Here is a 13,093-nt window from a genome sequence, read left to right on the forward strand (position 1 = left end):
ATTCCTTTGTTCGCTAAAGTTATACAAAAAGCGCAGACTATACTGTTTTTTGATCCCTGTTAAAACGCAGACTGATACTGCCGTTGCCTTCTTCATGTAAGCCAGGAAAGCGTCTATGGGAATGTTCTACACTCCTTTGCCAAAGAACAGGGCAACAAGAAACATTGATGATGGAAGAAATAAGGGTTTTTAGTTCACTTTGGCGTCAAAGGGTGAAATCTTCCAATGGTGACTTTGGACAACCCCAAAACACTGTGGGAACAGGGAAAATCTCTACCTTTTGTATGATTGATTGATGATGTAGGTACTTTGGGGTGTATTCTTTGCTGCCATTTTGATGTAACCCGTCATTAATACTATAAAAGTGAGAACACGCTGCCATTTTGTGTGGCTCCCCTGATCCTGTCTCTGCCCGTAGTTGGCTAAATAAAGTCTTTCAGATCTTTATTTCATTTCGACTTGGGCTTCTTTTGGAGTTTTTTATTATTGGAACCCGCGCCCCAAAGAAAATAAAATAATACTTCACATTCTTTCGGGCAGACCAGTTACAAAGGCTTTTCGATCTTCCCCTGCATGTGCTGAGCATTGATCCCAAACAATGCATCCCCTCAAAAAGAAGAGTTGGCTTTTATATTCCACCTTTCTAAACCTTTAAGAAGTCTCAAAGTGGCACACAATTTCCTTCCCTTCCCCCCTCCACAACAGACATCTTGTGAACAGAGGCATATCTAGGGAAAATGTAGCCCGGTGCAAAATCTGAGTTTTCCACCCCCCACCCATATGAGTGGCCACCCTCCCCCACCACGACCAAACAACTTTTTTTTGCACCAGGTCCTGAAGTCAGTGAATGGACACGGGGGAAGGAGGAGGGGTGTGTGTGTGTGTGGGGGGGGGCAATTTTCTGCCCCTTACATGACTAAATGGCTTTAGCCCAGGGACATTTGACCCCATATGTCCCCCTGCTTGTGAGGTAAGTGGGGCTGTGACTAGCCGAAGGTCACCCAGCAAGGACTGAGGAAACAGAGCTGATTCACCAGATCAGAGTTCACAGCTCATAATGACACCTCCATCCAGCCAACATGGCTAAAACGTTAACTAATTTAGCTGAGCCCCCCCCCCGGCCATATCTTGCTTTTTAATTAGAAACAACAAAATATGGGTGGTCTCATTAACCTCAACTATTGAAACAGCTAAAGTCATAAAAGAGAACTCAAAGTTCAGGCTGGAAATAAAAAACCCGCATTTCATGAAAGCCCACGCCTCAAACCAGCAGTGGTAAAGCGGCATTAAGAAAGCCAAAGCCTCAGTTTCAATACCCAGTGAGAATTACGAATAAAAGCAAGCAGCAATAGAACTCTATCTGAAAAACAACGTTCTGGTTAACCAACATAGGTCAGGCTATTTTCACCCTAAGCGTCCTTCAGGCTTCCAGAATACCTACGCTCTAACGCAGGGGTGGGCAATTATTTTTTCCATGGGGCCGCATAAGAAATAGAAAATATTCTGGAGGGCCGGGCCAAAAGGCAGGGGGCAAGGCGCTTTTGAAAGCCCCGCAGAAGCCGGCAGCCAAGGCAACCGGCTTCTGCGGAGCTTTCAAAGGCGCCTCGCTCCCCAGCACGGCAGGGTGGCCAGTCAGGGTCATCTGGCGGGCCGGATGTGGCCCGCGGGCCTTATAATGCCCAGGTCTGCTCTAACGTGTGCTGCTTTGCTGGTGCATCATTTTGCTTTTAAAGACAATTCTTTTTAGTATCGACATGCTATACATAAATAATTTTCTCCAACGGCAGTTTCATTTAGCTGTTAACGGATGATTCAGGCTTTTGAATCAATACAGTCGCTGTGTTTCTCGCTTTTGTGAGGCTTAGTCCTACGCCCGGAAGTAAGATGTGTTCTATATTAAAAAGTGGTACAGCAATCAGAAGATTAACAAAGTGGGCAATTCTAAAGAGGTCTACTCAGAAGTAAGCCCAACTTAGTTCAGCAGACTTGATCCAAGTTAGATTCCTTCCCCTTTGGGACGGCAGAATAGGTGTGCCGCCACTACCAGGCTGGTGTGCAAATATAAACTGGTGGTATCAACAGAATCCAAGTGACTCCTGTTGTTTTTGGCTGGTGGTATTTCTTACTGTCTTGGCATGCTGAATCAGTAATTCAGGTGTTCTTTCACTCGCTGTTAAAAAACAGCAGGAATTTTCCCTTCTGCTGCTGGTTTTGCAAGAACATGTTAGTGGATGACCAAGGAACATCTGCCATGTTAGCCAAGGGATGCTTGAAAGAGTCTAGTCTATGGTTCCAGAGATTTATTATGTTCTCTTCTTCTGAGTGATATCCCTGAAGTACAGACACCAAGATAAGATGAGGAACAGTGAGTTATCAGGACAAAATACTGCCAACTACAGCAGTGGTCGTTTCCCCACTTACCTCGACCACCCTTTGCTGCATGCTACTCCTAGCGCGCTGCCATTTAATGCTCCCGGGTTTCCCATAATAAACCCACATTGCCGCCCAAAGGCACCAGTTTTGAGGAGTTAGGAATGACGCCAAGACTGAGAGGGAAAGTGTGTGATGTACGCAGCCTTAGCCGGGCGTTGTCGCTGCCCCTGTAATGGGGAGTGCCGGGGGACCCCACGCTACTTGGGGAGAGTTGCGCGCAGCAGCAGGTAAGTGGGGAAACAACCAGTATCATGCCCTGACCTGTATAGTCCAGACTCACCCAATCTCACCAGATCTTGGAAACTAAACAAGGTTAGCTCTTGTTTGTATTGGGATGGGAGACCACCAAAGAAATCCAGGGCTGCTACACAGAAGCAGCAAATGGAAAACCACCTCTTGAAGAAGAAGAGTTGGATTTATACCCCCCATTTCTCTTCTCTAAGGACACTCAAAGGGGCTTACAAACTCCTTTCCCTTCCTCCCTCACAACAAACACTATGTAAGGTGGGTGGGGCTGAGAGGGCTCCGAAGAACTGTGACTAGCCCAAGGTCACCCAGCTGGCATGGAGGGCACACGCTAATCTAGTTCACCAGATAAGCCTACACAGCTCAATTGGCAGAGTGGGGAATCAAACCCGGTTCTCCAGATTAGAGTGCACCTGCTCTTAACCACAACACCACGCTGGCTCCACACTTGCCCTTGAAGACCCTATGAGGCTGCTATAAATCAGCTGTGACTTGACAGCAAAACCAAAAAAACCGTGGCCTTCAAGCCATCTTTTCTTGGTTCTCTTGGCAAAGCATTTGATTACTTTCAGTCACATACTCCGAAGAGGCACAAACCACCACCAGTTTCTCCTTTTACCTGGATGTAAGTTTTATTGAAATCCATTTTTTTTCTGAGTAACTTGGCATAACATTGAAATGCCAAAAGATTAAACATTATTGGAGATTTTTTAGCTGGGAAGCAGTAGGACATTTTGATGGAAACTGTTCTTACAGTTGATATTAACTTCTGGTAACAGGTTTAAATGTATCTGAAGTATGTTTAGCACACTATTAATCTAACTTGGGTCTGAAATGGCTGAGGGAAAGGCAAGCCTATCACTATTTTAAATACATAAACAAATGTATTCTGCCAGTAAAAGCAGCAGCCAGTTATTTGCCTTGAAATGCCAGAAAGCTGTAATATAAATTATAACAGGAAGGTCCCTTATGTACCTATGGCACTGGTGCCAGAGGAGAACCTTCCAGATTCCTTTCTGTGGGCACACAGCACAGAGTTCGCCATGTGTGGGGGACCGGAAAATCCACACACAATAATCCCCACACACATATCTTAGGGCTACCCGATACCCATCCTTTACCTGGGAGTAAGGTGGGTTGGTAGTAATTGGGTTGTTTGTTTCTGAGTATACCCTCCTGTGGAAGTCGAATCACCCATTCGAAGTGTTGCGCAGTTGCGCCACCAAGTTTAATTTTGTGCACGTACTTCTGAGCTTCTAACTGTTTTTTTTAAACTAAAACCTCAGTATTCAGGCAGGTTAACCTGTCGTGTTGGCACTGGGCGCGATGTCAAGTGGGTTTTGGCTGTACCAGCGCCTGGTCTCGCGCGCTTTCGCCATCACTGTATTATGTTATCCTATTTTCCTGGCGGCTTCCCAATACAAGGATTGGGTGCAGTTCTCAGCAGCTGTGTCGGTGGCCTTCCCTCTTCAGACTGGGCCTCTTGCTCGTGGGAGCTCAGAAAGCAACCTTCCCTTTCTGACCTTTGTTCTCCTTCAGACTCATTTTGTGCAGGACGGTCATAACAGCATTACAGACCCTCCCGGGCAGGGCTCCTACCTGCAAAACTACTCAGGAATAAAAAATGTGAATGGTTGATGAAAGTCAGCATATATTTGTTGGTTATTGGTTTCAGTCTTGAAAATGAACGTTCTCCTGCCCAGTTGGTCACCACTATGCCCAGGGACACTCTGAATGCAATTTCAGCGTCTGAAATTATTTTTCTGTACAATGCAGGGAGAGTCTCGCAGTTTTCATCAAGAATAATTTAGCGCTTTGAGATGCTCATGTACATTTAAAAGGTCACCCTAATCAAGGGCTTTGTGATACCCATTAGCCAGATGTTCACATTTTTTGTTCCAGCCTAATGGAAACTAACTGCTTTTCAGACTACTGGAGGCTGAAACATTAGATCCAATCAATGAATAAGCTTCTGTACTTTAGTTCAAAGATTAGAGAGTCCAGACCAGGAAGGAATGTTTCCACCTTGAACTTTTCACTTCACTGAGAAGTACCTCTTCTTCGGATCTATCACATCTAATAAGACACACACTTTGCTTTCGTTCCTGTTTTTTTACGTAGCTATAATCTAGATTAGCATGAGGCCCCTATGCTTGTGGGGGCCCCCGGGCAACTACCCAGCATGCCCATCTGTTTAAGACGGATTTTGTGACAGGCCTTTTCTTCCCTATTGAAGAAGAAGAGTTTGGATTTATATCCCCCCTTTCTCTCCTATAGGAGACTCAAAGGGGCTTACAATCTCCTTGCCCTTCCCCTCTCACAACAAACACCCTGTGAGGTGGGTGGGGCTGAGAGAGCTCCGAAAAGCTGTGACTAGCCCAAGGTCATCCAGCTGGCATGTGTGGGAGTGCACAGGCTAATCTGAATTCCCCAGATAAGCCTCCACAACTCAAGCGGCAGAGCTGGGAATCAAACCCGGTTCCTCCAGATCAGAGTGCACCTGCTCTTAGCCACAGCGCCACTGCTGCTCCTTGAGGGGATGCACATAGCCTCCTGAACTTTCCCCTCAGTTTCTAGGTGTTGTGTAGTGTATACATTTCATTCCACTTCTTGAAGGTGACTGGATGCTGAAGCAGTGCATCCATTTTCCCCTTCAGGGCTCTGATATTTGGGCAACAAGCTTTTGTAGCTATTTGGCTGTAAACGTTGGGACAGCCATTGATCAAAGCAATATTTTTAGCCTTTTTAGCAAGTGACTTCATTGTACGCCCTTCCGAAACGTTCCCAGGCAGTCACCACTGTCCATAGATTCCAGGATAACAGAACAAAAAGCAGTTTCTTTTTGACAAACCCCCCCCCGCTTGACTGCTGAGTAACTCTTATATTCTCTTCTGATTACAGCACTTCTTTTAAGCGCCAATTTTGCTGCTCTATTCCACTTCACTAAAGCAGTTTTCAAGGATCCTGATTTGCATGGGCAGGGGGGCATCAGGAATAATTATATACACTTCAAAACCCATTAACCTTTTGTCATATTTCGCATAAAAAAATGTTTTACCCCAAGTGACTGCTTCCAATTATCTACATCTACAAGGAATTGGTTCATTAGCAATAAGTGCCGCACCATACTAAATATAGAACCTTTATTCCCGCTATTCCTATGACCACAGAGAGGGTAAGCTCATGAGGAAGAGAAGGAGAAACAGCCAAGATTACAGTTCAGTGCTCCTGAACAGCCAAAGACTTGGACAGGGGCATTCTCTACCTCTTGACATCCTGTCTGTCAAACGGTGTATTCAGCAGCTCAGATACCAAGCCAAAGAGGACTGTTCCAAGTGCAATGGTGTAATTGTTTTGCTCTGATAGCGTACCCCTCAACTGACTGAATTTAACACCAAACATCCAGTATTTATCAAAATATTCCATAAAAACATCTGTGAATCACCACTTGATACTGTACAGTAGTGCACTTCAACTATTGCTTTGAAGGAAGAACTTTGCCCTCTTATCCATTTTCATTTGCTGCGATCACACTTCTTCACATTTACATTATGTTTCTTTACATTTTCTGTAAAGATGTATGAGGAAAATAAACTTTAATTTATCAGGGAAAATAATTTCACTGCTTACTATTTAATCTAAAAAAAAGATAAGGAACTTTCATTCTTCTTCGTGTGATACTTGGAATTTTTGACACCATTCTATCACTGCAACAGAATCCAAATACTTACAACGGTAAGTGCAACCATGGCAGTTATATCAGAGATAATCCCGAACAAAGATGCTATGATGACCAGGAGGCCAACCAACTGTACAAAGTGGACTCCTCAAACTAGGAGAGAACCTGAAGAACTGAGGTGTTGTAATAGGGCATGTAAGAGGTGTTGTAATAGGGCATGTAAGATGCAGTTGTCCCAAATTAGTGAAGAAAAATACCTCAGGACCTGTGAGGTAACTTGTGTGGTTACACAAGCAGAGGATGTTAAAAACGCCAAGTGACAGAAACAGCAAATCCTCCTGAAGTAGAAACCTCTCGTGGGTCTAATGGGCGTAGGGATTACAAATGAATGTATGAAACCATATATTTGTGTATATGAACAACAAAATCTTTGGTTAGAGAAATTCAGGAGCTCAAGCAACCCTAATAAAGTCAGAGCTAGTGAAGCCTGAGCAGTACTTATCTGGAAAGGAAATGGCTATAAAAGGATTGGGAGGGCCTCATTTTAGTGGGCCCTTAGCTAATACACTGATAACATATAAGGACTTGTCGGGAGACTGGGAGATGGGAGTGTAGGGGGAAATCCGATCTGATCGGCAATGACTGGGCCAGCCATGCCCAATGGATCAATGTAATGTATGGAAGCCGAAGTAAAATATTGAATAAGAAGTCAGCAACTGGTTTGCAGCCGCAAAGAATTCCTCAGAGGGGGAAGGAAATTGCAACAAAGAAGTCCATGAGCGGGAACTGGCCAGTGGAGGAGAAATATACCGCCTAGGATGCTGATTGCAGAACAGAAGAAGTTTGGATTTATACCTCGCTTTTCTCAGCTGTAAGGAATCTCAAAACCAGGTTTCTATTATTGCTGCTGCTACTACAGTGGAGCCTAGGTTTTCGCCGATTGTTGCCAGCAGTTTTCCGCCTTGGTTTTCATCGGTCGCCTTGGATTTTGTCGGCTTGCCGACAACTTTTGCGTACCTTGGCTGAGCCGTTTGTGTTGAGCCTGCGCAGACAGCGTAGACTCAGTTTTCGCCAATAGTTGCCAGACGGATTACTGGCGAAAACTGAGGTTCCACTGTATTATTTCTACTACTTATTAGGCCTGTATGCCACTCTTCCCCTAAGGGTGGTTTGCAGCATATTCAATACTACAGAAAACCAGCATAAACAAAGATAAAAACCAATTAAAATCATTCTAGATCTGATGGTACCGATATATACATAATATACTTTGTCTTCCTAGAGAGCTGTGCTACTGGGTTGTTCCTTAAAAACCGACCTGTAAATAAATAAATCTTAGTTGTTTATATATTAATGCAGCCTTAGGGATTTCAACGTCCTTGTGCACCACAATCCTTACCTCACAGAAGCAAACCCAAAGCCTACATACTAGCTACTTATAGAACATCTGGAAACAAACCTAGATTCCAAAAATCTGAGGAGGTTTGTGCGTCCCCACAGTAGGGAAAAAAAGAGCTTGCCACAAATGTACCTATATAACATTGAGCTGTGTTCTTGGCTATTTCTTCCTTGCCTTCGCCACAATAACTCCCCGTATGGAGCTGTTGTAAGAATACAATTCTCTGCCAGTCACAAAACGGCCCTCAGTGCCTTGGAGACCCTATTTGGCTGGAAGACATGCAAATGTCTTAAATAAATCCAAAACGCTGGATCATATGTTATATATGAACGTATGAAACTGCCTTGTAACACAAACTGAAATTGGCCTGTCTAACATGGTAATGTCTGACTTGCGGTGGCTTTCCAGGATGTCAAGTCTTTCCCAACACCTGCTACAGAGGAGGAGGAGGTTGGATTTATACCCCACCTTTCTCTCCTGCAAGGAGACTCAAGGTGGCTTACAAGCTCCTTTCCCTTCCTCTCCCCACAACAGACACCTTGTGAGGTAGGTGGGGCTAAGAGAGTTCTGAAGAACTGTGACTAGCCCAAGGTCACTCAGCAGGAATGTAGGAGTGCGGAAACACATCAGGTTCACCAGATAAGCCTTTGCCACTCAGGTGGAGGAGTGGGGAATCAAACCTGGTTCTCCAGATTAGAATGTAACAGGAGATGCCCGAGTGTACAGCATGTGCGCTACACTGAGCCATGACTCAGATCTTGTTAAATCTTCTATTTCCCTTTCATCATTTGTGTTATCATTTTGTTGGTAACCTACTTACTAGTCTCCTGTGAATACAGCAATTGACTGAGATGGTCTTCCTAAAATTCTCCTGTTCGCCACTGCAACCTACTTTGTAGCAAGAGAATGAAGTACCACCTACATGCATTCTTAAGATTCTGGTGTCAGAACTTGGGACAGAGCACTGTGGAAGGTGGAGCCAAGACTAGAGATAATAAACAGCTGTGGTAAACCAGAAGCTAACTTACAGAAATATTTCTTCAAGGTTATTATAAGTGTTAAGTTACTTCAACTCTCCTATTCCTCTAATGTAGCTCCTTTTTATATTTATGCAGAAAGTCCTTGCACCCTCCTTCTCCCTGAATGTCCAAAATCTTTCCTCTTACACCTTTAAATTGGAGGGATAGACACCCCCCCCCACCCTGGGATTTCCCATTTAAATTAAATATTATTTTTCTTTAAAACATCTGTTAAGTCACTATAATCTTTTCCTATTTTCAACAGTTTATGAGGTATCTCTTTCATCACTAGAACCTCTATACCATTGACTTTCAGTTAGTTTTCATAGTGAACATGTAATATTTCATCTCTAAGACATTTTCTTACAAAGCCTACTAAAATATCCCTAGGAACTTTCTTTTCTTTAGCAAATGTTCAATTCACTCTAAATACCTCATCAATTTCTACATTCAACTCATTTTCAGATTTCCCCATAAAGTCAACTAGAGTCTGTATTATCCTTTGAGTAACATTCTCATTATCTGTTTCATGTATGTCCCTCAACCTTAGAAATCTCTCTTTCTGTCTTATTTCTAATAAATGTTAAATCCTGAGAGTCTCTTCCTTTATCTTTTTCTGAAGATGCAAGTTGCTCTTCCAAAGTATCCATTCTGAGGTTCATAGTTTTGAAGTCCTTCAGTAAATGACTGACACCCTGGTTCCAAAGAAGTGATTTTTGCAACTTCCCTTTTAATCTTCAAATCATCATCTATTTTATTCACTTTTCCATTGGTATCCAAAATAGTTTATGATATTAAGTCAATTTTAGCCAGCAACTCCTGAGAGAGGCATATTTTAGGGGTCAACACAGAGCTTTGCGCCTGGGCATTCTTCTTGCAAGGTGTCATTTTCTCAAATACATTCTAATTAGCATTCCAAGCTGAATGGCAGAACAGTCTCTGACACAATAGGCTCTTGAAGTAGAAGGTACTTAACTAAAGCAGGTCCTTATTACTCACAATCCACTCTTCTCTGCTTCCTGCTTCTTTGAAAAAGCCAGACAAGACTGTAGTTCTGTAGTACTTCTCTTAAGAAAAGAGGGTAGCTTTCTCCAAACCGGAATCAGTGAAGATAACTCCTGAAAGTCCTCCTTATATTTATTTATTTATGTATTTAATTTATTTGTTAGATTTATAGGCCGCCTCACCCCCGAAGGGCTCAAGGCGGCTCACAATATGGCTGTTCTCCAACACAGCAAATCAATACAAAAATATAACTTAAACCCATTAAAACTTAAGCAGCAATTATTAGAAATAACTGGGATGAAAACTGATAACTTTCATAACTGGGGTTTGATTTGATAAATTTCATAACTGGGGTGAAATTTGAGCTCGAATCTTGTACTTTACTGTTCTTTGTATCAGAGGTATATTTCCCCATGGGCTACGAACTCTTGTAGGAGTTGCCTACAGCAGCTCTTGCTGCAACTTGGCAGGTACCCCACTCTCTCTGCTTTTTGTGGGGGGTCCTCCGCAGGTCTCCTTTATGCCAGTGAGCTCTGAGTCCGGGTAAAGAGGATTTTGTACCTGCAAATCTGATATCAGTGAGGCTCTGTTCTCAGACAAAGCTACTGGAAGCCATCGAGTCTGGATCTTGAGTAGTTACGCTCTGTTGCTAGAATTTCCATGTTCAATTTACTCACATGTGCGATAGGGGACTTTCTTTCAGTTTTTTTGTTGTATTGACAAAGTTGCTTAAGGATGCAAAATGTAGATCCAAAGTTTGAGAAGCTCTACTGGTTGATACAGCTTTTCATCTTTTTAGTGGGTTCTCCATTGTTCCTTCTCTTTCTTATTTCCCTAGGAGACTGTACTGTTTTGCAAATTGTAAATTTCATCTGCTGATAAAGAACTTAACATTAGCTAAAACCAGACTTCTCAAAGAGAGCCTGTGAAAGTCAAGATGATTGACAGAATTCACTCTTATCCACTGTTTAGGGCAGTGGTGGCGAACCTATGGCACGGGTGCCAGAGGTGGCATTCAGAGACCTCTCTGTGGACACGCACGTACAGGGAATTCCCCCCCCCCCCCATCTAGGCTGGCCTGGGCCACTGGACTTGATGTGCGTGCATCTCAGCGAGCAGGGAGGACTCGGCTGGCGGGCCCGGTGCCTGTGCTCCAGATGGCTGCTGGGGGGGGGGGGGGGGCAGAGGTGGTAGAGATACTAGAGAGATGCAGAGCAGCGCATGTGGGACTTGCTGAAGGCTATAGCAGGCTGGCCCCTGCTCGAGGGGGTTATTCAAGTTAAATTGCCGCATTGGCACTTTGCAATAAATAAACGGGCTTTGGGTTGCAATTTGGGTACTCGGTCTTGAAAAGGTTCGCCATCATTGGTATAGGGCCTAGGCAGATCTGTAGTCAAGGGCATGTATTTTGACTGCCAATATTATCAACTGATACAGCTAAACAAAAATCAGTGTGTTGACTGGCTATGATAAGTTACTCTCATGACGATGGGCAGAAAGTGGATACATTGTCGAAGGCTTTCACGGCCGGAATCACTGGGGTGCTGTGTGGTTTCCGGGCTGTATGCTTTCCGGGCTGTATGTAAGGACGGTATGGCCGTGTTCTAGCAGCATTTTCTCTGATGTTTTGCCTGACTCTGTGGCTGGCATCTTCAGAGGAATGGATACATTGTTCACTATTAAGAGTGGTTTTTGCATCACTTGGAGGACCATGAAAGGACTGGTACCAGAACGCATTAAGGATTATTGGGTCCATTCCTTCAGTACTTAATGTCTTAGATGCCCCATGATGAGCAAGAATGAAGACAAAAAGAACTCTGTTGCAAATGACTGTGAACAGAGCATTTTCTTTTGCAAGTGGTTAAAAATGGCTACCAAAGAAAGTTCTCTGAACATTTGTGGACACCCAGTCGTTTTAGTCTGACTCAGAAAAGGCCACTTTGTCACCTCTGATTCAACAAGGAGAGCGTTTAGAAGACGTTACTTACGTAATCATCATCATTGATTCCTTGTTTCTGAGCAGACCTTTTCACCTCCATGGCAAACGTCTCAAACTCGGGTTTCACTGTCCTCAGTAGCGTGACTGTCTGGAGGGATGAGTATGCTTGCTTTGCCTCAAGGTCGTATTTGTCTCCCCTCTTCCATGAGCCGTTTCCTAAGGGAGAAATAAAAATATTTACAATTCCACGCCAGTCACCATAAAGAGCTCGTTTTCCCCCTTTTCAGCAGCTGTATTCCTGATGCGTTGCTAAGGACAGTCAGCAATATAAAGCACTAACATAATGTGCATATATATACACTAAAAACACAATCCATCCACTTCAAGTCTAAACAATATCAGATAGTGATTGACTGACTCTAAGAACATCCTCAAATCTCTCCCCTTGAAATTAGTTAATTAACAAGAAGCTGATTAAATGCTTGGCTGTGTCTGGAATACAAAGTATATTATTCATGACTGAAGAATCTTTTTCCTCAAAATTGTTATGCATTGTCTTTTAAGAAACACAAACGTACATGCATGCATTCTGGCTTGGAGGACCAGGGCTGCACGAATATTTGGACAAAAATGCAATGAACATATGCGTACATCTTGGGCCCAAGAATGCATTTTCACAATGAGCAATAATCTGAAATTTTTACACTACATTAACGAAAAATTTAAAGAAAATAGGGAGAAGGGAACGAAAAGCTAACCCTTTACCTCTTCTATTCTACCTGACTGGTTCTATGTCTTGGTTTAAAGCCCTACACAATTTGGTACAAGCATGTCATAACAACTGCCTACTCCAATACAAACCTTTACAACTGCTTCAGTTATTTTCTGAGCCCTTTTTCAGGTGCCTCTGCCTTCTGAGGTTAGACAGATGGCAACTAGAGAGGGCTGTCTTGGTTGCGGCACCAAAATTCCAGCTTTCCCTCAACGATCGATTTTGCCTTTCCTATATTTTTATTGTTGCTTCTGTGTTGCTACACGTGTGTTTTGGTTTTATTACGTTTTTAAAACGGTTTTTAAAAAAATTGGTAGCTTCCTTGGCGGCCTCCTGATTTGTTAGAAAGGAAAATTACAAATTTCATGAATCAATAAAAATGAGGTGTATTAATCCTTCACTGGGAAGAAACGCTAAAGGACTGGCTCAATCAGAAAACTTTGCCGGAAGGCTGTTTATTCAACAAATACAGAAGAGAACTTCAGGGGAAGATTGTGACCTTAAACTGTTGGTTTATGAATGCTATAAAAAGGCACTAAAGGTGAAACTCTTGTTTTTATTCATTTGCAAATAAAAAAGCTAGTCATAGATGAAAATACGA

The 13,093-nt window shown here is 43.2% G+C and overlaps 1 protein-coding gene across 2 annotated transcripts in view; it reads right to left on the reverse strand.

Moving 5' to 3' along the window:
• The window catches only part of NPR3 (natriuretic peptide receptor 3), a 59,533-nt gene that overhangs the window by 26,409 nt on the left and 20,031 nt on the right, over nt 1-13,093 (reverse strand). For both annotated transcript variants that reach the window (XM_048502711.1, XM_048502710.1), the window contains exon 3: nt 11,770-11,936. In XM_048502711.1, the coding sequence (XP_048358668.1) occupies nt 11,770-11,936 (167 nt within the window). The remainder of the gene's footprint in view (nt 1-11,769; nt 11,937-13,093) is intronic.

This window comes from Sphaerodactylus townsendi, linkage group LG07 (genome assembly GCF_021028975.2).
Source record: "Sphaerodactylus townsendi isolate TG3544 linkage group LG07, MPM_Stown_v2.3, whole genome shotgun sequence".
Lineage (NCBI taxonomy): Eukaryota > Metazoa > Chordata > Lepidosauria > Squamata > Sphaerodactylidae > Sphaerodactylus > Sphaerodactylus townsendi.